The sequence below is a fragment of the Thamnophis sirtalis genome, unplaced genomic scaffold (genome assembly GCF_051295495.1).
Source record: "Thamnophis sirtalis isolate CommonGarterSnake01/CBP01778 unplaced genomic scaffold, rThaSir2_p1.2 scaffold_2, whole genome shotgun sequence".
Taxonomy (NCBI): Eukaryota; Metazoa; Chordata; class Lepidosauria; order Squamata; family Natricidae; genus Thamnophis; species Thamnophis sirtalis.
Window position 1 is genome coordinate 133598795 of NW_028261382.1, and position 23628 is coordinate 133622422.

The window sequence follows — 23628 nt, forward strand, 5'->3', positions numbered from 1 at the left end:
ATGACACCTGAAAGATTAGGGAAAATGTTTAAGGATAAATCAGCTAAATGTTGGAAATGTCACCAATTGCCAGGAATGTATTATCACATGTGGTGGACGTGTAGAGATGCAAAAAGCTATTGGGTTAAAATACAAACATAGTTAGAGAAAATGATACATAAACTCGTGGAGTTTAAGCCAGAGATATTTCTATTGGATAATCTACCAGAGAAATACAGTAAAGAAGATTCATATTTGATTGTACAAATAATAACAGCAGCTAGAATTGTATTTGAACAAAACTGGAAAGCAGACAAAAACCCATCGGAAGGGGAGGTAATAAAGAAGATATTAAACTGTGCAGAAATTAATAGGTGACATTGAGAATAAAGGGCAATGAAGAATCAGTGTACTAGGGGACATGGGGGCGATTTTATGAGTGGCTTGAAAAAACAAATAGAAAGAAAAAGGGAACAAAACATGAAATAAGTATCTCAGATGACACATGATTAATATAGGGGGAGGGGAAATAAAATATCAAAATACAGGTGGAAAAATGATATGAATTGACATATGTTAAATAACAATTGTAAGAATGTATATCGAAGAATGAATTTGAAAGGAAGAATAAAAAACTTTTTACATAGAAGGCACCAGGATAGAAAGCAGGAGATCGTGAGTTCAAATTCTGCCTTAACTATGAAAGCCAATTGGTGACTTTGGACCACAGGGTTGTTGTGTAGGAAAAATAGGGGAGGAAAGTGTGTTTGATATGTCTGCAGCCCTGAGTTATTTGTAAAAATAATATGCGGGATACAAATAAATAAATAATACATAGGATGAAACTTTACTGCTGGTATTGCAGATTATATAAAAAACTATAGTTCAATTGCAAATATTTTTGTGGTTTTTAGCTTTTTGTTCTGATCTATTTTTTTCAACTGAATATCACTTTTCAACACCTCTCAGTGGAGAAATCAAAGTGTTCCCTTGAGCTATAACATGAAAGTTTCAAGGTTCACAAGGAAGATATATTCCAAATTCAAGGCAGCAAACAATATCAAAATTCCTTATGGCAAATCATTCTGTTGGAGTATTAAAGCATTAATACTCATTCATTCTAAAAGTGGGCTTGGAGTTATAACAGACAAAAGAATTGAAAACTTGTTTTAAAGACAACATCAGCCCATTGTACTCTGGAACATTATTTTGTGATCTTTAGTAACATATGAGTTAGGATGTAAGTTCAAAATAACTTTTCCTCTAGAATTCTATTAAAAGGTACCACTTTTATATCTGACAGATGAAACATATTAAAGATCTTATAACTGAGGAGGATCAGGAAGGATGCACTCCTTTACATTATGCATGCAAGCAAGGTGTACCCCTTTCTGTGAATATCCTTCTTGAAATGAATGTTTCTATATACTCTAAAAGCAGAGACAAGAAATCTCCCTTACATTTTGCAGCTAGGTAAGACTGAAAATCTTTCCTCATTGACCATTTTCTATTCCAGACTTTATCCTTATTAATGGGGCTTATATATTTCATACAGCTATGGACGAATCAACACCTGTTTTAGACTTCTGGAGGCTATGCAAGATACCAGGCTCTTGAATGAAGGAGACAAAAAAGGCATGACACCTTTACATCTGGCTTCTCAAAATGGACATGAAAAGGTAGTCCAGTTTCTCCTAAAGAAAGGCGCCCTCTTTCTTTGGTAGGTAAATTGCAAGATTCTGTTATTATAACTTATCTCGATAAACTATAGGTCTGGTCTTTCTGTGGGCTTGACTTCCTGCCTTAAGTAAGGCTGACATCCGTACATTCTGGTTCCCAACTACATATATTTTATATACATATGTTTATAACAATCTGAATTATTGAGGAACAAATCATTTGAGAAATACAGTCATTTGAAACAGAAAGTACTTCCTCTTTTGATGTGGTTTTTTGTATCAAAACACAGTTTAAAAAGCTAGAGTAAATGATAGAAATAAGAGATGGGGAATATTAGTGTATACATTTTTATATAATAATATGCAAGTAGTAATAAGAGAAATGTGGAACAACTGAACAATGATAAATTGTGTATTATTATTAGAAATACATACATTGATTGAATGTAATAATTATGATTAACTTTATTGGTTTTATTTGTATTAGAATGTATGACATTCAGGTGCCACACTGTTCACGCATTGATTTGATAAATTTATTTAAAAAAAAAAACTTGGGGAAAAATGGTTAAAAATCATCTGTCCCTTAGCAGTTCTTAAAAGTAGGATGCTGTTGGCATTGAGAGTCAAACACCATTATTACTTGCCACTTCTTATATATAATATAGCTCTTACACACGCACATGCGTGTGCGTGTAGATATGGACTTACATTCAATTGTTATAACAATGTGAGAATATTTTATTCTGTTTCTTTCATAAGTGATTATAAAGGCTGGACTGCTTTGCATCATGCCGCTTTTGGTGGATATACTCGCACAATGCAGATTATTTTGAATACCAATATGAAAGTCACCGATAAAGTAAATGACGAAGGGGTAGGTCTCTCTGTAAGTTTTAGTTATAATGGTAACATACTTTAGTTTTATGGTACATTATTTGAGGCATCTGATCCAAAGTATTGTAGGCTTACTATGCCATTGCTGTATATCAGCCAAATAAAATACTACATCTGGTTGCTGTTGAAAGTCCTTAAAATAATACTTTATAAACCACTGTAATTCTGGAATGTCTTAACAAATATTTTTAAAATTGAGTTTTTCATAAAGTTAAACAAAATTAAATATTTAGAAGACTCAGGGTCAAAATGTAATCTCAGTTTCAATATGCCCCAAATATATCTAGCAAATATTTTAATAAAGATACATAATAACTTTCAAGTGAAAAGTGCAGAGTTTGGTATTCAGTTAAATTGTAATTCCTCATAAGTTTCGTCATTTTACTGATTTTGGAAAGATAGAGTCAATCTTGAGCTGAATAGGATCGAACTGGTGGCAGTGGGCAGAGTTAGCCTGAAATACTGCATTTTAACCACTGCACCATCATGGATTGATAAATATTCAGTTACATTTTTGAAAATATGGTAAGATAAAACCTTCATCAATTTAACCAGTGAGATTCTTGGTGCCTGTTTTTCCATTTATATTTCCAACAAATATAAATATGCATGAAATATCTATTGAGAATGAATATTGGATTACCCCTCAAACATATATCAATTAAATGTTATTAATTATGATAACATTTGTCAGCATCCTATCAATGTAATTGGATTTTTGTCCATCTATTAATATCCATAAGAATAAGATTTCACATCAGTTTCAACTATTAGTAATATTTTTGGTATATAGTTAATTTTTTATAAAATACAACAGTGAATTTTATGTTTATCATACATCAAATGTTTGAATGATTGTTCATTTCTTAGAAGTAAATGCTGTTTAGTATGCACAGAAATGAAGCTACAGATCATATCAATAATTCTGAGTTTCATTTAAAAAAAATTGGTTTCAAAATGAATCTCTGACCAATGTTCCTGCATCGTGGAAGGAGGGATTATTGCACAACCAAGTAGTAGAAAAAATGAATATTTTTGACTCTTGATATTTACATATTGAAATTTGTCAGAGGAAAAGATAGAAGCAGAGACAGTGATGTACCAGAGAAAAATGTTACAGCTCCATGTGCTGTTTGTTTCATAGAGTAATGACATTATTTTAATTAATTGTTCTTGGGGTGGATGTGGGGAAAGAATACAGCTCTTCACCTTGCTGCCAGAGAAGGCCACGCAAAAGCAGTGAAATTACTTCTTGATGACAATGCCAAAATTCTCCTGAACAGAGCTGAAGCTTCTTTCCTTCATGAAGCCATACACAATGGCCGAAAAGATGTTGTAAATGCTGTCATTTTACATAAAAGGTAAGCTTTCCTAAATTTGTTTTAACAATAGCAATAGCACTTAGACTTATATACCGCTTCATAATGCTTTTATAGCTCTATCTAAGCAGTTTACAGAGTCAGCATATTGCCCCCATTTTACCCACTTTGGAAGGATGGAAGGCTGAGTCAACCTTGAGCCAGTGAGATTTGAACTGCTGAACAGCAGCTAGTAGTCAGCTGAAGTAGCCTGCAGTACTGCACTCTAACCACTGTGCCATCTGGGCTCAAGTTTAGGAGTTTTCTCTCTCTCCTAAAGTACTCTTCTCAGTCCTGCGTCATTGGTTTATTTGCCTAACAAATTATTAGCCACTCTCTGAAATCCAGCCCTACCTAATTCCCATTATTAAATGAGAAGGTGGTTAAGAAAGCCAACCACAACTTTTATTTACTACTGAACATCTACTATTGAAAGTCAGAGGTCCTAATATTATATTTCTTTTTTAAAATGTTTTTTCTGACTCAGTGCAGAACCTTATATTTATCTCTTCTAAATTCTATTCATTGCAGTGAAAGTTAAGTTAAACATAAGCCAGCAGTTTAATGCAGCTATTAAAAAGACAAATGTTACCTTCTGTGCATTAATCAAATCATCTGAAACATCGAGTCCAGATCATGGACAGTCATTTTCCATTCCACTCTGCTCTGGTTGAATATCACTTGTGGTATTTAGTCTCATTCTGGGCACCATAGTTGAAAAGGATATTAAAGAAGTTCAGATGAGAACTACTAAAATGGTAGTGGACTTGGAAACCATGAAAAATGATTGAAAAATATTTAGTCTTCAAAAGAGACAATTGAAAGGAATTATTTGTTTATAAAATTTAACCCCACTTCAGTTTTTAACACATTCTTGATGTGATTATAAGTAATCAAACTAATAAAACCATAATTACAAAAATTATATTAACATCAGAAACTATAATAAAAATTAAACTGTATTAGTGCTGCTGATGCAAGTCAATTTGGGATGGTCACCTAGAAAAGCAACTTTTCCAGTTGTAGAAGGCCACACAACGGAACAAGCTCTTTCACAGAATGCATGTCCCTACTGAAAAGTTCTATCATATGCCCCTTCCTACCACATTCACTTCTCTCCCCCTAAGATAAGAGAGGAATCTTAGAAGGCACTATTATCATCTTAATGGAAATGTTTGTAGAATTCAAAATCCTACATTGTGTGTTATGGTTTAATGTTAGTCTAGTATAGCATAAATTTAATAAGCATTTCTCATTTTATAAGAAATTGTGTTTTGTGCTATATTTCAGTATAGTCCCATTGGTATACAAATCAATTTAAATAATGCACATCACCTCTGGTTCAGACAAGCAACTCAGAGTATTAACTTCCCTTTTTAAGCCAGCTTAATATACCTGAAGAAGGTTTTTTTTAACCCTTCCTGTTATATTTATAATATAGAGTAGTGATGGTGAACCTTTTTTGGCCAAAAGCAGGGGGAAAACAGGGGGGTCGTGCGCCGGTGTTCCACACCTATAATGCTATGCGCTTTTACTATGATTTCTTCGCCCTTGCCAGGCTCCAGAGGCTTTCTAGGAGCCTGGGGAAAGCAAAAACAGCCTCCTCCTCCCCCTGGACACCTCGGAGGGCTCAGGAGCTTCCCTGAAGCCTCAGAAAGCCTCCAGAAGGCGAAAAACGGATCTTTTGACAAACCGGAAGTCACTTCCAGTTTGCTCGTAGGGCCGGTTTTTGCCCTCCGGAGCCTTCAGGGAAGCCTCCTGAAGGCCCCTGAAGGCCCTGGAAGTCAAAAATTGACCCTGCGGACAAATCGGAAATCACCATTTGCAAACTTCCGGTTTCCCCATAGGTCCATTTTTCACCCTCCAGAGCCTTCAAAAGGCTTCCCTGAAGGCTCCTGAGATCAAAAAACTGCCCTATGAGCAAACCGGAAGTGACTTCCAATTTGTCCATAGGGCCAATTTTCGACCTCCGGAGGCTTCAGGAGGCTCTGGAGGGCAAAAAACAGTCCTATGAGCACACCAGAAGTCTGTTTCTGAACTTCCAGTTTGCCCATAGGGCCGGTTTTTCGCGCTCTTGAAGCTTCAGGGAAGCATCCAGAGGGCGAAAAACAGCCTAAAAAGAAGGCCAAAGTCAGCTGGCCAGCACACACATGCACGCTGACCAGCTGACAGGGCAACATGTCATGTGCCCTGACAAATGGCTGTGAGTACCACCTGTGGCACGCGTGCCATAGGTTTGCCATCATGAATATAGAGTATACTCAGAAAGTGCTAGATATAGGAGTGGGAATCCAATGTTAAGACATTTTTGCCACATAACATATAATAGCAATAGTATGTGATGTTTCCATAACTATATAAAGCTGTGACATACCACTTGACTTCAAGAATTGGTAAGAACTTGATATTAAACAATATACTAAATATTGCCTAGCCTATTCATTTTTACTTTATTATGACGGTGTCTGTAATTGAGCTGCATGTCAACATTTTTGTGGCAATCCTTTTAAAAACATGGATGTTCTAATTAGGTAGTGGCATGTGGCTGGTCTTGTCTGCTTTGGAAGGTATCGGATGGGAGAGATTGGCAAACCACTTCTATACTATTGCTAAGAAAACTGCATGGAATCACCTAAAATGGAGCTAACTTGCCTCAAAGGATATTTTATCCTTATCAAAGATACAGCAATGTATTTTTTCTCTAATCAATACAAATACCCATTCTGAACTTTTTCAACTTCTTTTTCAGATGGGAAGAATCTATAACAACATTTTCTCACCATTCTATAAACAAATGTGCAATACTAGAGATGGTTGAATATCTTCCCGAATGTTTAAAAGTAAGCTTATGTTTAGCAAGTAACGTAATTTAAGAAGGCCAGAACTGGGAGGTTACCCCACTACCCCAAAAATTAAGGCAGTGTCAAGCTACTTCCATATTGTTATGACAAAAACAACATGGAATTCTGGTGATGAAATCCTAGGTGTTTTTCTTTAAAAATATTGAGTTGTATACAACCTTTGAATTTACAAAAAAAGATGTTTTTAATTTTTCCAATTTGTGACCCCCCCCCCCCATTATACACCATTATACATCCAGGTTGGGGAAATCTAGAGCTACAATCCAGTTTGGGGAGCCTGGAACTACAATCCCAAAGAGGCATAAAGATTGAGAGGATTGTGTGAAATTAGCGTATATTTGAGTATACCTCTCTTCATGTTTATTTTGATCCAACCTGTAGATATTTCATATGCCATGTTTTCTTGCTTTAATATGGCCTATTTTCTTCTTATGTTATTATTTCTATCAGTAACTATGTTTGGTAGTATGTTTTTAACATCACTACTAAAAGAACTAATTTTACATGTACAAGTCTAAATCTTCTGATAGTAAAATATAGAAGAACGATTCCAAAACACCAGATAATTCTCTTGGCAGAGAAGAATGAATGCCCATTTTTAACAAATCCATTTGTCAGGCTATTTTATGTTCATCATTCTAGGATACAATAACTGAATTCATACTGTTAGGTAGATTGACATGAATAAGAAATTTCAAAATCACCATTTTCTGGAACTAGGATCAAACTAAATTTGAAACATTGATGAGTGTGTGTATTAAGACTTGTCTCCATCATTGTGCTATTGGCCATGGAAAAGCTATCCTAAGTGTTAATGGAAGTTTAAATTCTGGAGGCAATAGGAACAGTAGGAAAAGATTAAGGCTGCCCTTAATGTCATGATTAAACTTGTGAAATCCTAAATGTGTCTTTGCCACATGTCTTTGAACCTAAAACAAATCCTAATGTGCTTTTGAATACGAAAAATTCAAAACGGCTTCAGTTTAGATCATTTTCATTATTCAGAATGAATGTTTTACACTGTATAATATGATGGAATAACTTTAGTAATTTTTAAAAAAAATATAGAAATGTTTCTCTATTTTTGCTTAGTTGGTTTTAGACAATTGCATTATTGAATCACCTGAAGAAAAAGGATCTAAAGACTTCAATGTAAGTAAAATCCAAAGCAGTTTTATCTGTTAAGAAGTTTTAGAATTAATAAAGCATTTTGATGTACTAATGGCCCTATGATTCTTATGCAAGAAACATATGGTCGGCTGTTATATATTAAGTTAGATAATGGGCTTCAACTACTATGCAATCAGAATTCACTGGGGGAAAAACCCCAGTTGAATTTGCATATTACATTAAACTATAGCTTATTATAAATTAAATCCACAAAAACAAGCATACTTCCATGCTCCTTTTGTATTGAATACAAAGAAGCAGAGAGATAAATTATCATATTATGTATGTGTATATGTGTATGTATATATGCATATGTGTGTGTATATTGTATAAAAATAAGTTTAAGAAGCAATTATATTTAATTAACTAATGTTGATTTAATTAAAATTCATTGTTTAATTTTCAAGAATAACTTACAGAATTATTATATGATCATGATTTAAAATGACATATAATTGTCACCAAACTGTAACTTTAGCACTAAAATCCAAAATGGAATAAATATTGTCAATAGCAAATATCACATCAAAATTTTATAAAAACAGCCAAGTAATTTAAATTCCTTAATTTCCCCGAATTGAAATTATAATATCAAAGTTTTCGGGTGCAGGTGTGCCTATCTGTGTATATGCCTGAACCCTGAATATATTTATTGACGTTATCGGGGCATAGTAAGTAAGTAAGCTTGCAAACCATAATAATTGGCAATCATGATTATCACTATTTTTTCTGAGGTTTTAGAAGACATTTAAGCTAAATCTTTTAAAAGTATGATATATTACAGATTTGTTCCAAAATTAAGCTGTGTTGGTTCATATTTGCATAGATTGAATATAACTTCAGATATCTTCAGTGTCCGCTGAAACTTAAGAAGAAATTTAAAGAGAGTGGAGGAATAATTTATGAGCCACTTCTTGCTTTAAATGTAAGTTATGCTTATGTGAAATCATATCTAATACTGTAGAGCAGAGTCAACCGATCTGGCAGGAAGGAAGGTGATAGTTCCATGCGAGTGGAGGGGTAGGGGAACCTCATGTGTAAACATAAGATGGCCACTGCTCACATGATGGGAGCTTCACCCAAGCTCATGTGCTCATCTGCTGCTTGTGTGGCCCAATTCCAAACAGGTTGCGGCTTGGTAGTGGTTCAGGGGTTGGGGGACTCCTGCTGTAGAGACTGAAACTGTAATCTAGGATAAGGTGACCAGACGTCCTGCATCTGGCAGGACAGGCACGCCTTTCCATAATTTTTTTCGCGTCCCAGGCCGTTCTCAAAAAACCCACTTTATTTTGGCGCTCGCAACTTGCTCCCTCCCCCACCCATCAGGTGCTAGCTCACTCGTTCCGTTCTACACTAAAAATCTAAGCCAGCCCAGCCTGCCGCTCACTGATTGGACTGGATTCCAGCCAATCAGTGAGCTGGCTGGGATGGAAAACTTTAAGCATGCACTTATTGGCTGGAGTCCGCTTAGCTTACCATGCCGCATGAGTCTCCATTTCATTTCGTCTTTTGCTTGCTGCTTAACTGGTGAGTAATGGTACTGGTGGGAATCAGGAGGCGCTGGGGGGAAGAGACAGCCTTCCTCTCCTCCCCCTTTGCGGGAGTTTCCCTGTGTCTCCCAGGTCGCGCCCGTCCCCTCTCAAGAGGATTCGGCTCGGCCACCACTTCCTCCTCTTCTTCTTCCTCCACCTCCTCCTCCTCCCCGTCCATGGTGGCAGTCACAGGATGGATGGGGCGGCAGCAAGAGCGAGCGAGAGAGAGACGGTTCCGTCCCGCGAGGAGACGCCCACCGAGCTGCGGGTCCCGCCGCCACCGCCTTCTTTCCCTCTATCTCTTCCAGAGCTTGAGACTGTCTTTGCGAGTCCGCGAGGCGTGGCCGCTTCCCACCGCAGCACAGGCACCGCCACCAGCGGCAGAAGCTCCAGGCTGTTGCTCCGAGTGGAAGTTCTCTGCATGAGGTGAAACAGCCGCCGCCGCCCCCTCCCCTTCCCTGTGTGCGAGAAAGCCTTTCTCACACAGAGAGAAAGGAGTGGGGGACCTGCAAGGCCGGAGGGGCACCCTCTCCACTTCCACCTCCCATTCCTGAGCCTCCCGTCTGCTTCGCGCTCAGGCAGAAGCCGCAGAAGGACCACGGGGCAGAAGCGCCCTTGTGCGGCCAGCAGCGGCATCATCCGCAACGGCTCCCTGCCTCCGCGTGCAGTTCCCCTCTCTCACCTGGACGGCAGCCAAGACTCACCTCTGCTGGCCGCGACCGGGTCGTCGGGGAGAGCCACGGTGGCCCAGATCGCGTCGAGCCACGTCTCCGAGGCAACCTCTGCCACCGCCGCGGCCAAGGGGATTCATGGGAGGAGGTGTGCTGGGCCCCCCGCCAGGGCCGGCAGTGGCTTTTGGCAGGGCGCGGTGCTGCTCTGGCCAGGAGAGAGGCAGGAGGCCGCGTGAAGGGAGGGAGGAGCAGTAGCAGCCGCCGCCGGGAAGAGCAGGCTGGACGGCCACCTTTCCACCACGCGCGTCGTCCTGCTGGCACCGGCGGCTGCTCCAGCCCTTCTCCGGCCATGCGTCCAGTCCGGCCGCTAGGCGACCTCCATGCAGCCTCCTCGCCTGGCAAGGGGGAAGGTTTGGGGTGAGGGGTCCTCCGCTTCCCCCATCACAGCAGTGGAGCGCAGGCGCCTGGTTGCAAATGCGTCTCCCTCTCCTGCGCTTGAGACCCGCAGCCGAGGCAGTGCCAACGTCGGAGGAGGGGAGGGAGCCAGCTGAGGAAAAAAGACCCCCACCCTCTTCCCCTTCGGGGGGTCTCCCCACTTACCATCGAAGCGGTGGGGCGGGGAGAGATTGGATCCAGCCCCCTCCCCTGCCTGGGCTCCGTTGGGGCTCCTTGCAAGCGGCAGCGGCCCCTCGATGGGATGGGCAGGAGGCACGGAGGAAGGCGAGCAAGAGGAGGCACCCAGGTTGCTGCACCCGTCGCCGCCCCGCACCCGTCTCGGTGCCTGCCTGTCAAAGCGGTGACGCGGAGCAGCCAAGCGCCCATTGGGGGGGGACGCCGGGCAAGGGTAGGCGGGGGTGGAGGAGCCATCTCTAGCTCCACTGGTGCCAACCCGGCCCTCCCCACTTCAGAGAGAGAGAGGGACACCTGCTGCCCAGTGCACACCCCGGCGGAGAAGGCACGTGGGGCTTTGGGCTGGCGGGCACCGTGCAACAAAACCTCCCCCTCCCCCGTCAGGTGGCCAGTGGGGGTGTGTGGGCACACCTATCTTGCCAGCCCTGGCATTGGCCAGCGGGGTTCTCTGTGTCTGTGCTATTGTGGGTCTAAGGTAGCAACCACACCAGCCTCCAACTTGCAGGCTTGCCAGTCCAAGCTGAATCCCAGCCGTGTTGCTGATTGCGGGTCAGTTTTGCCAAGGTGGTTGTGAGAACGGCATTCATAGGGAAAGCTCACTTCACCTGTTACAGCAGTGATGGGGAAATCTTTTGGGCTCAAACATTTGGAAAATGTTTAATTTCACTCTCCTGGTGCGTGCGTGTGTGTGCGTGTGTGTGTGTGTGTATTGCACACATACAGATAAAGTCACTCGGATTTGGACAGAGCTGGACTCCAATTGCACGGTACCAGCCGAGGTACCGGGGAAGGTCTTGTGCATACTTTATGGATTGAGTTTCAACTTGCTTCTCCTGAGGAAGTGGACAAGGCCATGGGAATGGTGAGTGCCTCCACTAGTATACTGGACCTGTGCCCCTCCTGGCTGGTCTTGACCAGCAGGGAGGTGACACGCGGCTGGATCTGGACGATAGTTAACACCTCTCTCCGGGAGGGAATTTTCCCACTCCTCCTAAAGGATGCGGTGGTGAGACCCCTCCTGAAGAAACCATCTCTGGACCCAGCCATTTTGAGCAACTATCGTCCATTCTCCAACCTGTCCTTTGTTGGGAAGGTTGTTTAGAAAGTGGTGGCCTCTCAACTCCGATGGTCCTTGGATGAAACCGATTATCTGGATTCCTTTCAGGCCTGGTTACAGCACGGAAACTGCTTTGGTTGCGCTGATCTCTGGCAAGCCAGGGATAGGGGTCACCCCTCTATTCTTGTGCTCCTTGACCTCTCAGTGGCCTTCGATACCATCGACCATGGTATCCTTCTGCAACGGTTGCGAGAGGTGGGAGTGGGAGGCACCATCCTTCAGTGGTTCTCCTCCTATCTCTCGGACAGGTCGCAGTCGGTGTTGGTCGCAGGGCAGAGGTCAACCCCAAGGCCCCTCAATTATGGGGTGCTGCAGGGTTCGGTCCTGTCCTATTTAACATCTACATGAAGCCGCTGGTTGAGATCATACGCCGGCATGGGAATAAGTACCACCAATATGCGGACGATACGGAGTTGTACCTGTCCGCCCGGTGCCATCTCAGCAAAGCAGTAGAAGTGATGTGCCAGTGCCTGGAGGCTGTTAGATGGGAGTAAACAAGTTGGCACTCAATCCAGACAAGACCGAGTGGCTACTGATATTCCCTCCCAAAGATTGGCCAAGTATTCCATCTCTCAGGCTGAGGGGTGAAATTATACGCCCCTCAGAGAGCGTTCGCAATTTGGGAGTCCTCCTGGATTCCCAGCTGACTTTAGAACACCATTTGTCGGCTGTGACCAGGGAGACCTTTGCCCAGGTTCACCTGGTGCACCAATTGCAACCTTACCTGGATCGGGAGGCTCTTCAGACAGTCACTCACACCCTTGTGACCTCAAGACTGGATTACTGTAACGCGCTCTACATGGGGCTGCCCTTGAAGAGTGTTCGAAGACTTCAGCTGGTCCAGAACGCAGCCGCGCAAGCAATTGTGGGTGCACCCAGGTACACCCACGTCACACCTATCCTCCGCGAGCTGCACTGGCTACCCATTAGTCTCCGGACCTGCTTCAAGGTGCTGGTCGTTACCTATAAAGCCCTACATGGCATCGGACTTGGGCACTGAGAGACCGCCTCCTGCCGATTACCTCCCATAGACCGATTAGATCTCACAGGTTAGGTCTTCTCCGGATTCCATCTGCCAGCCAATGTCGGCTGGCGACTCCCTGGGGGAGAGCCTTCTCTGTCGCAGCTCCAGCCCTCTGGAATGACCTCCCCGTGGAGATCCGGACCCTTATTACCCTCCCGGCCTTCCACAAAGCTGGCTGCTCCAGCAGGCCGGGGGGCTTTTGAAATATCCAGCCCCACGGAAACTGTGACTGTTGTGTATTTTAAAGTGTTGTTTTGTTTATTTATCCCCTTCCCTTGTTTATTGTAAGCCGCCCGGAGTGCTTTGGGAGTGGGCGGCATACAAGACCAATAAACATAAACATAAACATAAACATACAGACATCCTTGACCAAAGAAAAACATTTCTTTTTCAAATTCATGCATTAAAAAAGAATACACTTCAATCATACGTGGTGTTAAGTGTTGCACAAAGAAACAACACAGGAAAGGAAAGAAGGGAGGGAGGGAGGAAAGGCAAAGACAGGGAAAGAGCAGAAAGACAGAGAAGGTGAAAGTAGATAGGCAGAAGGAAGGAAGAAGGAAGGAATAGGAAGGTGGGAAGGTGAAAGGATGGAAGGAGGAAGGAACAGAAGCAAAGAGGAAGAGAGAAATGGAAAGAGCAGAAAGACAGAGAAGGTAGATAGACAAAAGAAATGAAGCTGAAAGAATGGAAGGAGGAAGGAAGAGAAAAGGAGGAAAGGAGTGAGTGAGGAAAGAAGAGAGGATGGAAGGAGAAAGGAAGGAAGAGAGGGAAAGAGCAGAAGACGGATAAGGTGAAGGTAGATAAGCAAGAGGAATGAAGGAAGAAGTGAGGTGTCTCGAGGAGGGGGAAAACATTTAGTGACCGAAGTTACAATGGCATTGAAAAAAGTGACTGATGACCATTTTTCACACTTAGCGACCGTTGCAGCATCCTCATAGTCACGTGATCAAAATTTTGTTTGGCAACAGATTCGTATTTATGCTGGTTTCAGTGTCCTGGGGTGACCTTTTGACAAAATATAATTTTTTTAATCAAGCCCCACCCCCCATCAATGGTGTCCCTCTTTACCAATCTGAAAATCTGGTCACCTTAATCTAGGACCATTTGAAATATTCTGTAAGGATCCACTGTAATATCAAATTTGCAGTTCATTGGAACTGACTTGAGATTCTCTTTTTCTTTCACCCCAAATAATCACATATTTTCAAGTTATCCATTTTGATCATCTAAAATTGTTAAAATCATATTTAACTGGTGGCAGAATGCATGCCTTTACAATACATCTATTTACTCATGTAGAATAGCTTTCATCGTTGTGCCAATACATGTAAAACTACATATTTTAAGAATATTATAAATTGTTCCACAATTAATAATTACCCCAAGTCATATTATTGCTTAATATAAATACCGTATGTTTCGGAGTGTAAAACACACTTTTTTCCCTCCTAAAAGAGGCTAAAAATTTGGGTATATCTTATACTTTGAATGTAGCCTCACCCATCCACCGGCCCCTACCCTTCAGCCTCTGCGCGTCTTCTTTCTGGCTGTAGAGATTGCCAGGCTTGGGTTGTGTTTTTGGGTTCCGTGCATTGCGTTTTCAGCCTCCAAATGTTCGATGCGCATGCCCAAAATGGCTACCTGGAACTGCTGCTGCCTTTTTTGCCCCCTTCCCTGTTTTGCCTGCTTTAGTCACTGGAGCTCCCTCAGAGGATCAGCTGTGCTTTTGAAGCTGTTTTTCAGCTCAAACATGAGCTAAGTGATCTTCCATGCTTTGCCTGCTTTTCTAATTGCTGCTCCCTCCAACAATCAGCTGTGTTTTAGTAGCACAGTCCCCATCATCCGCAACCTCAAAACCAGTGAGCAAACTAATGTGCTGAAGCTGACCAGGCTAAGGACTAGCCAGATGAATACCTAGTAGGCAGAATCCCCCCTCATTTTCCTCCCCAAAAACTAAGGTGCGTCTTATACTTCAGTGTTTCTTATACTCCGAAAAATATAGTAATGATGACATCTGTATTTTTTCATATATTATCCCAGGCCATGGTACGTCACAATCGTGTTGAACTGCTTAGTCATCCTGTTTGTACAGAATATTTACTTATGAAATGGTAGGTAGCCATTTGAAAAAAAAATATTTTCTTTCACATTTTGTTCTAATTCAGGTTCTTTGAAATCTGACCTCTTAAATCAGGTTTTATTTTATTTTATTTATGTTAGTGAAATGCACAACTTACAAATTTAATAAATAAATACATTTATGATTTATGGAAAGAACACATGAGAATTATGATATCCCTTAATAATAGAAATTGCAAATATAGTAAATATAAACATAATTATTAGAAATATATTTCAGTTTAGATTTTATTCTCAGAGCCTCTCCTTGTGTACATTTCTTCCCACTGAAGTAGAAAATGCTATATTATGAAAGTCATACTAAATACAATTTTACTTTATAGGATGGCCTATGGTTTCCGAGCACATATTTTGAATCTGGCTGTGTACTCCCTTGGCTTAATACCTCTTACTCTCCTGATCACCAATTTAGAGCCAGATGTATCTTTCAATGCAACACTTAAATATGGACCTTTTGATAATAAGGTATGGCTTTAATTCATTATATTGGCTTGTAGTTTAATTTATCAATGAAGCAATGAATTTGGGATTAAGTAACACATATAAATGCATTTGCTTCCATTTATTTTGTGATCTTCCAAGAATCATTGTTGTTAGAACTCTGGGAAAAAAGATCTTAATTTGATCTAGGAAAACAGTTCTTAAGTTTTTACAGTATTAGTAAATAGAACTGTAAATCAAGTAGAAAGATTAACCTTTTAAAGTGCATTCTTTTTTTTAAAGAATATTTTTATTTTTAAACAAATAAACACAAACAAACATAAAACATCTTCCAATTACATTCAGTGCGTTGGTTGGTTACAAAATTTTTGTGCATCCTCTCCATAGTCCTCACTTACAATTTATATCAAATCTCATATTATCATCTAATATATATGTATATACGTATACATTATTATCATTGTTAATCATTCATTTGACCATAACTATTATTATGGCATTTTATACAAGACATTCTAAATTCTGAGTTAATTTATATTATGGTATTTCATTACATCATCCTAAGTCCACCCAATAGTAATACATCTTAATATTATATTCTGTATCATTCCATTATCCTTGTATTGTAAAATTCTCTAACATATTTCATTTCCATGTTTTTTTGTCTAACCATTGATAAACTAATTCCCATATCTTATACAATTGTTTATCTTCTTGTTCTCTAATTTCAAATGTCCATTTACTCATTTCGGCACATTTCATTATTTTCTAAATAACTTCCTCCTGCGTTGATATTTTCTCACTTTTCCAGTTTTTTTGCAAATACAATTCTAGCCACTGATAACGCATTTACAATCAAATATTTCAATTCTCTACTATATATTTCCAGTAAAATCCCCAATAAAAATATCACTGTTTTAGAGTCTATATGTTTTTCTGTCATTTTTTCTTCTAGCCGTTGTCTTAAAACCTTCTATTTTAAGATCTTTATCATATCTAGAATGTATTTGCACATATGAAAACCAATTTCATCATTATACCTTTTTCTTCCAGTTCTTGCATAGATTTAAGATCACCTTTTTGCATTTAATATTTCACCATATCTGACTGTTCCTTTTTGCATGTTGTTGGATATAGAAATGCTTCAATAGCTGATAACCAGACTGAAATTTTTAAATCATAATACCTTTTAATCATTGTTTCTTCCAAGTTTTCTTCCCTTTCTTCTTCTATATTTTGAAATCTGAAATAGAATTCTGATCTGTTGATCTCCCATCCCAATATTCCACTCTTATCTTTTTCAACCTTGCTCAGTCTGCTGTCAATGTCTCCAATTTTCTTATCTCTTTGCTCATCTTTTTCTTCAATTTTTTGAAGTCTGTCCTTACATTTCATCATGATGTGGTGAAGATTCTCCATTTTTTTCCTCTATTTTTTCTGTTCTTTGTTCAATATTGTCTGTTCTTACTTGTATTTTTTTAATTCCTTGCATAATCATCTGCTATGTCAGTTTCTTTTTCTCTTCCTGCTGCCACATCATCTGTATTGATCTTTGTCCTCCAGATGAAGAAATTGGTATTGAAGAGCCCATGCCATTGCTTTTTTACTAATTTAAAGCTGAAAAATACAAGATCTTCAGGTTCTTTTATACCTTAATCTACTTATATGGAGGGGATGAGGAAAGTAATGGAGTAAAAAAAATGGAAAATCCAAGGTTCTTATGTTAAGTTCCAAATAAAATTAGCAATTTCTTTTTCAAGGTCACTGCAATCTTCTTTCTTTGAACTCCAACTTTTCTTTCAAAACTCAAACTCCATACACTGATAGTATCCCAGAGGAATACCTGTATAAACAATCCATTCTCATCCCACTATCATTTAATAAACAGATTCAGAGTCGTTGAAATGTAATACCAAGTCATAACTTTTCTCTAAACACTCATACAAGAAAAAGAAAACAATGTTTCCAAGGCTTTGGGTGGCAGTGTTACTTATTTTCTTCCACTTTCCCTTCCTTTCCTTATCCTCAAAAAAAAAGGGAAAAAGAGATTTTAAAAAAGAAATACAATAAAGCATTGGGGAAAAAATTAAAGGGAAAAGAGTCTTAGACAAATTGTTTGTTATACAAACAAAAATTATAAAAATTGTTATACAAGTATTTTAAAAAGAAAATGAGGAAAAAAACCCAGTCCAATTTAAAACATAGAAACTGTTTGTAATATCCAGTCAAATTCCAGCAATAAAAAGGAAGGAAAAAAAACCTCAGTTTGACTCTGGCTTAATCTCACCACTTAACGTCTTCAGTCTTCAATTTTAACTTTACTTTTAGTCTTTTAGAGTGTTCTCTCAAATAATAATGAAGAAAAATTGTCTCACCAACCAAACTTCTCTCCTGCTTTCTCTTCCGTTCTGGAGCTGTCCCCGACTTCAGCAGCTTTAATGGCTGCCTCTCAGCCACCGGAAAAAAGGGCTTTTCCTGAATCAACCAGGGACTTTGTGATGTCCTTGGGATCAGCAGGATGTGCCCTTCTCTATTACTGTCCCTTTCACAGGGGTCGCCTAAGACCATCCACCTCCACCGGCGTCACCCATGCTCAGGAGCGCGTCCTGAAGTGGCAGGTATATGAAGAGTTCTGGGTGGCAAAGCAGCCTCCTCTCAGCTCTGGGCGCAACCCATACGCAGCACTGCCCGGTCTCCATGCCACGGAAAAGCTGAGGTGCTGAAGTGGGAGAGAGATGGCTGCTTCTGAGTGGCGGATTGGCTCTGACGGATGTCTGAACTGAGCATGGTTGGTGCTTCAGCCTAGCTGCCTGCACAGGGGCAGAGCAGGAGACCTGCGGGGCAGTCAGACCACCCACTTCAGCTGACGGGAAGGGCTCTTGCCTAGGCAGGCGTATGCCGGGATTCAAGCTGTCAGGGGTGGCCTTTGCCACCCCTGCCACCCATCCTATCCTGCGGGCTGAACTGAACTCATAGGCTTTTTGGCTCCTGGGAAGGGCTGGCAGGAGAGGCCAGAGGGGAGGATAGGCCCCGCCCACCCATTCCTTTCATCCCGAGGAATTCCACTCAGGATGGAAGCACAGTTGAATGTAGCTTAAGCCTCCATTTAAAATCCCATTTAAAGGGGAACTTCTTAATCTTTGTTAAGAAAGGAAGGAAGGAAGGAAGGAAGGAAGGAAGGAAGGAAGGAAGGAAGGAAGGAAGGAAGGAAGAAGAAAAGGCAGGGAGGAATAGAAAGAAAGAAAGAGAAAGAAAGAAAGAAAGAAAGAAAGAAAGAAAGAAGAAAAGGGAGAGAAGAATGGAAAGAAAGGAAGAAAAGGGAGGTAGGAATGGAAAGAAAGAAGGAAAGAAAGGAAGGAAGGAAGGGAGGAAGGAAGGAAGGAAGAAAGAAAGAAAAAAGAAAGAGAAAGAAAGAAAGAAAGAAAAAGAAAGAAAGAAAGAAAGAAAGAAAGAAAGAAAACCGGGTGGGTGAGTGGAATGGAATGTAAAAAAAGTAAAATTAACAAAGTGAAACTCATGTAAACCAGGAACTGCTGCTGGAGGCAGGCAGGGAGGTTGTCTTATCCTGGAAAATCCCAGCCTGGCTGATCTTCTCCCAAACCAAGATTGGCAGATTGATCACTATGCTTTAATTATGTTCAATTTGTAATAATGAAAATACATCCCGCATATCAGATATTTATATTACGATTCATAACAGTAGCAAAATTACAGTTACGAAGTAGCAACGAAAATAATTTTATGGTTGGGAGTCACCACAACATGATGAACTGTATTAAAGGGTCGCGGCATTGGGAAGATTGCGAACCACCATTTTAGAGGCTTTGTCAATGTTGGTCACCAAGACCATTCCCACCAACCTAAGCCTCACCCCCTACCAGCATTGATGATTGTTACTAATTTGGTAATAAAACATCTGCAAGAAAACAAGCAAGTTCCATGACCACCGTAGACCTTTCATTTCAACCTTGAGCTACAAATATTCTTCTCTATTGTTCCATGTTGTTTGCTACAGATGTTCCCAGCAATTTTAGAGTGAATAATGCTTGTGTATGGATAAAACAAAAACATAACTTTGGGAGAAGTGCTGGAACTTACATTAAATGTTATGTTGTCCCTTACAGCATATTTACTGTGCTGTGTAAGTAACTGAGCTCACATAACATATATGATAAAGTTAGTTAAAGACCTGGCTCTGTATTTACATGTGTTAAGGATTTTGGCTACTGTCTTCCATAGCTTGCATGTTATACAAATTCTATTTGGATAATAGTCAGGAAATTAATTCACTAAGCTGAAGAAAGTAAGGAAGAATCCCTGTGGAGTTAGGAATATCTCATAGGGTAATAGGTAAAATTTATTTCCTGTGTACTTGGAGCGGGACGTGGGGAATCTTTCTGCCTTCAGAAATCTCTCTTCTCTACCCCTAAGGATATTGGGTGATACTGGGGAGTTTTAGTTTCAGTCTTGCAATACAGTATAATAGTTTTGGTTTAGAAATTTGAGCATTGTCAACCTACTTCTATTTTTCTAAGGAATACTTTCATGATTCTGTATTTCTGTAGTTCTGCAATATTTATTAATACGGTAAGATAATCTTCTACCATCTGGCATCAGACTTTAGTTTTCAAGTTTATATTTTATGTCTGATTACTAATAATGCAATGTTGGGCAATTTTCCCATCAGTATAATGCATTAAAAGCAAAATGAATATTGTTTTCCATTTACCCATTAATATTTCCTTTTTTTTTCTTATTTCAGGATTCAAACTTCATTAAAGTTTGCATGTCTTTCGTTTTTATCATGAGTTTATTTGGTATCTGCAAAGAAATAATACAGCTATTCCAACAGGTATTGGCTAATGTTATAGCTTTTATTAATATTATTATGTGAAGTATTTTATGTGCAGTTAAACATAAAATAATGTTTTATGAATAAAATCATTATTCATTATGATCTATTTTTTTCCTATTTGATAAGTTCCATGGCATTAGTTTTTGACTCCTAGTAATGTAGCACCTGCCTGGACAAGGTGCTGCAGTTTCCTAATAAGGTTTTTTGAAAGTGGTTTACCATTGCCTCCTTCTTAAAGTTGAGAGAGTGTGATTGGCCCACAGTCACCTAGCTGGCTTTGAGCAAATGACAAGATTAGAAATATAACCATTACACCAAACTGACTGTACAGAATTGATATATTAGAATTAATAGAGCAATAATATTATGCTACCTTATTTGTTTAGAAATAATAATATGCTATCTGATTTGCTTCATTTTCAACAAATTAATACTTAACTTTTTATATTTTAGAAATTAAACTACTTGTTGGATTATTCTAATCTTCTTGACTGGACAATTTATACTACAAGTATCATTTTTGTGTCATCTTTATTTGTGACGTTGCCAATCCGTTTACAGTGGGATTGTGGTGCAATTGCTATACTCTTGGCTTGGACAAACTTCTTGCTCTATTTGCAAAGGTAATTTAGAATTTGAAAGAATGTAGTTACAAATTATTAAATTATTCTGTATTAGGTTTTGAGCCACTGTAGAATGATTTAAATCCACAGGTTTATATAAGTATAGAAAATTTTTAGAGAATGGTAATTTATATTTGAAGAATATACAAATATCATAGCTTTAGAATATTCTGAGCCTGATACAATATCTGAAAATTGGAACCTATGTGCTAAATAAGTAAAGTTGCTAAAGTAAAGTTGCTGAATTCAAATCAGATTGGTTTCAAATTGTGTGGGATCAAATCAAATAACTATGTTCATTATTGAATCTAATTTTTCCTAAGCTATGGCATCCCCTTTTCAAACAACAAAACAAAACAAACAAACAGACAAATAAATACTATATTTTTATTAGAGAAAAGTTTTGAAGAATAATCCCAATATAGCGGGAAAAGTCTATGAAGATTCTAATTTATCCAGGTCATAGTTGTCCCAAAGCTGTGTTTTCAGCTGGCAACTTGACTTTCTTGGCTTTTTAAAGACGTTCTGCTTCTCATCCAAGAAGCTTCTTCAGAGAACTGAAGACGCTTCTTGGATTAGCAGTGAAAAGTCTTCAAAGAAAAACAAGGAAGTCCAGCTGCCTCTTGAGAAAGTACCTTTGGGATAGTGGGGAAAAAAGAAAGTTAATCTCAATCATTTGACTCATTCTATTAAAATGATTCCTAAGGAGAGGAGGATATTTTCACTATGATACCAATTTTCTTGGATGTAGCTCATCAGACGAAGACAAGGAAAACTTCTAGATATTCACCTCAAGGACTTAATATAGCCCAGTTATTTTTCATGCAATGACACCCCAATGCCTACTAGACATATGTAAACAGAACAAGGTTATTAAAGCATATTGTACTTGTATTTATGTTCTCCAGGAACTACCATTTTTCTCAACTAATAATGAATAATAGTGAGTATAATTAGAGGCCATTGTTAGCCATTATCTTTTCCATTACTATATGACAGAAGCAGTTTTATGAAAAATACTTTAATTATTCTGAACCTTTTAACATTCAACTAAAGTACTTTAGTTTCTCATATTACAAAAGGAGAAAACTCTTCTTCAATATTTCTTCAGTTTAAAAATGTGAGATTTACAGCATACATAAATAGTTACTGTAGCCAATACATATTTTACTACAAGGCAACCACACTGTTGTTTCCACCCATGAGGACCAGATTCTATTCCCATAAAAGACAAAAGAGAATGGAGACTGAATCAGAATTAATGAAAAAGGATAGTTACTAAAATGAGAATCTTATCCAGAAATATTTCTTGGTTGGGGAATTATAAAGACAAATCAAATAGTAGTAATTTTTATAGGGGACTTCTCAAATGCGTCATGTGATTAACAGATTATGAAAGTTGAATTTTAAATTCAATATTGTGTTTTCTCTTCCTAGATTTGAAAATTATGGAATATATATTGTGATGTTTTGGGAAATTTTGAGGACTCTGATACGGATCGTTATTGTTTTCTTTTTTTTGATGTTAGCTTTTGGGCTCAGCTTCTATGTTCTTCTTGGTTCACAGGTTTGAAATATCATATTAAATACTTTGGAAAATTATTTTAATGCAAAAAATAATTTTATTAAAATAACTGAGCTGTTCAATGGGATTGTTATTACTTAAGCCAAGTTAAATATGACAGCAGCATCTTGGGGCTGATATTCTCTAGGTCTTGAAGGATACACTAAAATGTGAAGTGGTAGACAGAAGTAACGAATTTGATTGATTATAAACCATCAAGTGACTGTGAACAAAGTTTCATTAACTGAATATGATAGTACTGTTTCATGAATTTGAGGCATGAATTTAGACAACATGAAGGTGTTTTTAATAACTTTAATGCATAAACATGCTAGTGTCTATCACCTGATTTTAAAAATTATGTTAACTAAAATTAATCAGAAATAAATCATCAGTCTTTATTATCACATTTATTTTCTTAATAAATTCGGTGTTTCTGGGCATCAAATAGCTGAAGATTAAGTTATAGGTGACTACAGCATTGTTTTGTTGCTAATGAGATCCCTCAACATGTCTAGATAACCTGAGCCACAAAGAGGAGAAGTTAAATGACTGTTTTTGAGGCTATCCAACTCTGCAAAATCCAAATGTACCTACTGTTTAAAAATCAATATATACTTGTTGCCTACCAATGATAAATGCTTGCAAATTAAAAAAATATATCCCTGAATTTTCTTTGGATTGCTTAATATGAGCACTGAAGGCATTTAAAAATCTATCATAATCTCTATTAGATCTGTTAAATAGAAAATTAAAGATATATTTAAAAGAACACGAATAATAACATTTGAGATAATAAAACACCTATGAAAAACCAGAAAATTACATGTGAGTCTGAAAACAGAACACTATAAATTACTATGTTTCTTCTTTTGCCTTTTAGCAAACATATGGCACACCATATCTTTCAGTAATGCAAACATTTTCCATGATGATCGGAGATAACAACTACCGTGAGGCTTTCCTTGAACCAATGCTGGCTGATAAACTTCCTTTTCCATTCCTGAGTTTTATCATTCTCCTTATCTTTTCTATGCTTATCCCTATTCTTCTTATGAACTTACTGGTAAGAATTAACTATTTTA

General features: G+C 38.8%; 1 protein-coding gene across 1 annotated transcript in view; it reads left to right on the forward strand.

Annotated features, from left to right (window-relative positions):
* The window catches only part of TRPA1 (transient receptor potential cation channel subfamily A member 1), a 53158-nt gene that overhangs the window by 23068 nt on the left and 6462 nt on the right, over positions 1-23628 (forward strand). The window contains exons 12-24 of the mRNA XM_087706945.1: positions 1283-1452; positions 1535-1699; positions 2421-2535; positions 3750-3916; positions 6663-6753; positions 7867-7926; positions 8771-8869; positions 14962-15032; positions 15384-15525; positions 20264-20353; positions 20810-20979; positions 22417-22546; positions 23427-23609. Coding sequence (XP_087563071.1) covers positions 1283-1452; positions 1535-1699; positions 2421-2535; positions 3750-3916; positions 6663-6753; positions 7867-7926; positions 8771-8869; positions 14962-15032; positions 15384-15525; positions 20264-20353; positions 20810-20979; positions 22417-22546; positions 23427-23609 — 1653 coding nt within the window. The remainder of the gene's footprint in view (positions 1-1282; positions 1453-1534; positions 1700-2420; positions 2536-3749; positions 3917-6662; positions 6754-7866; positions 7927-8770; positions 8870-14961; positions 15033-15383; positions 15526-20263; positions 20354-20809; positions 20980-22416; positions 22547-23426; positions 23610-23628) is intronic.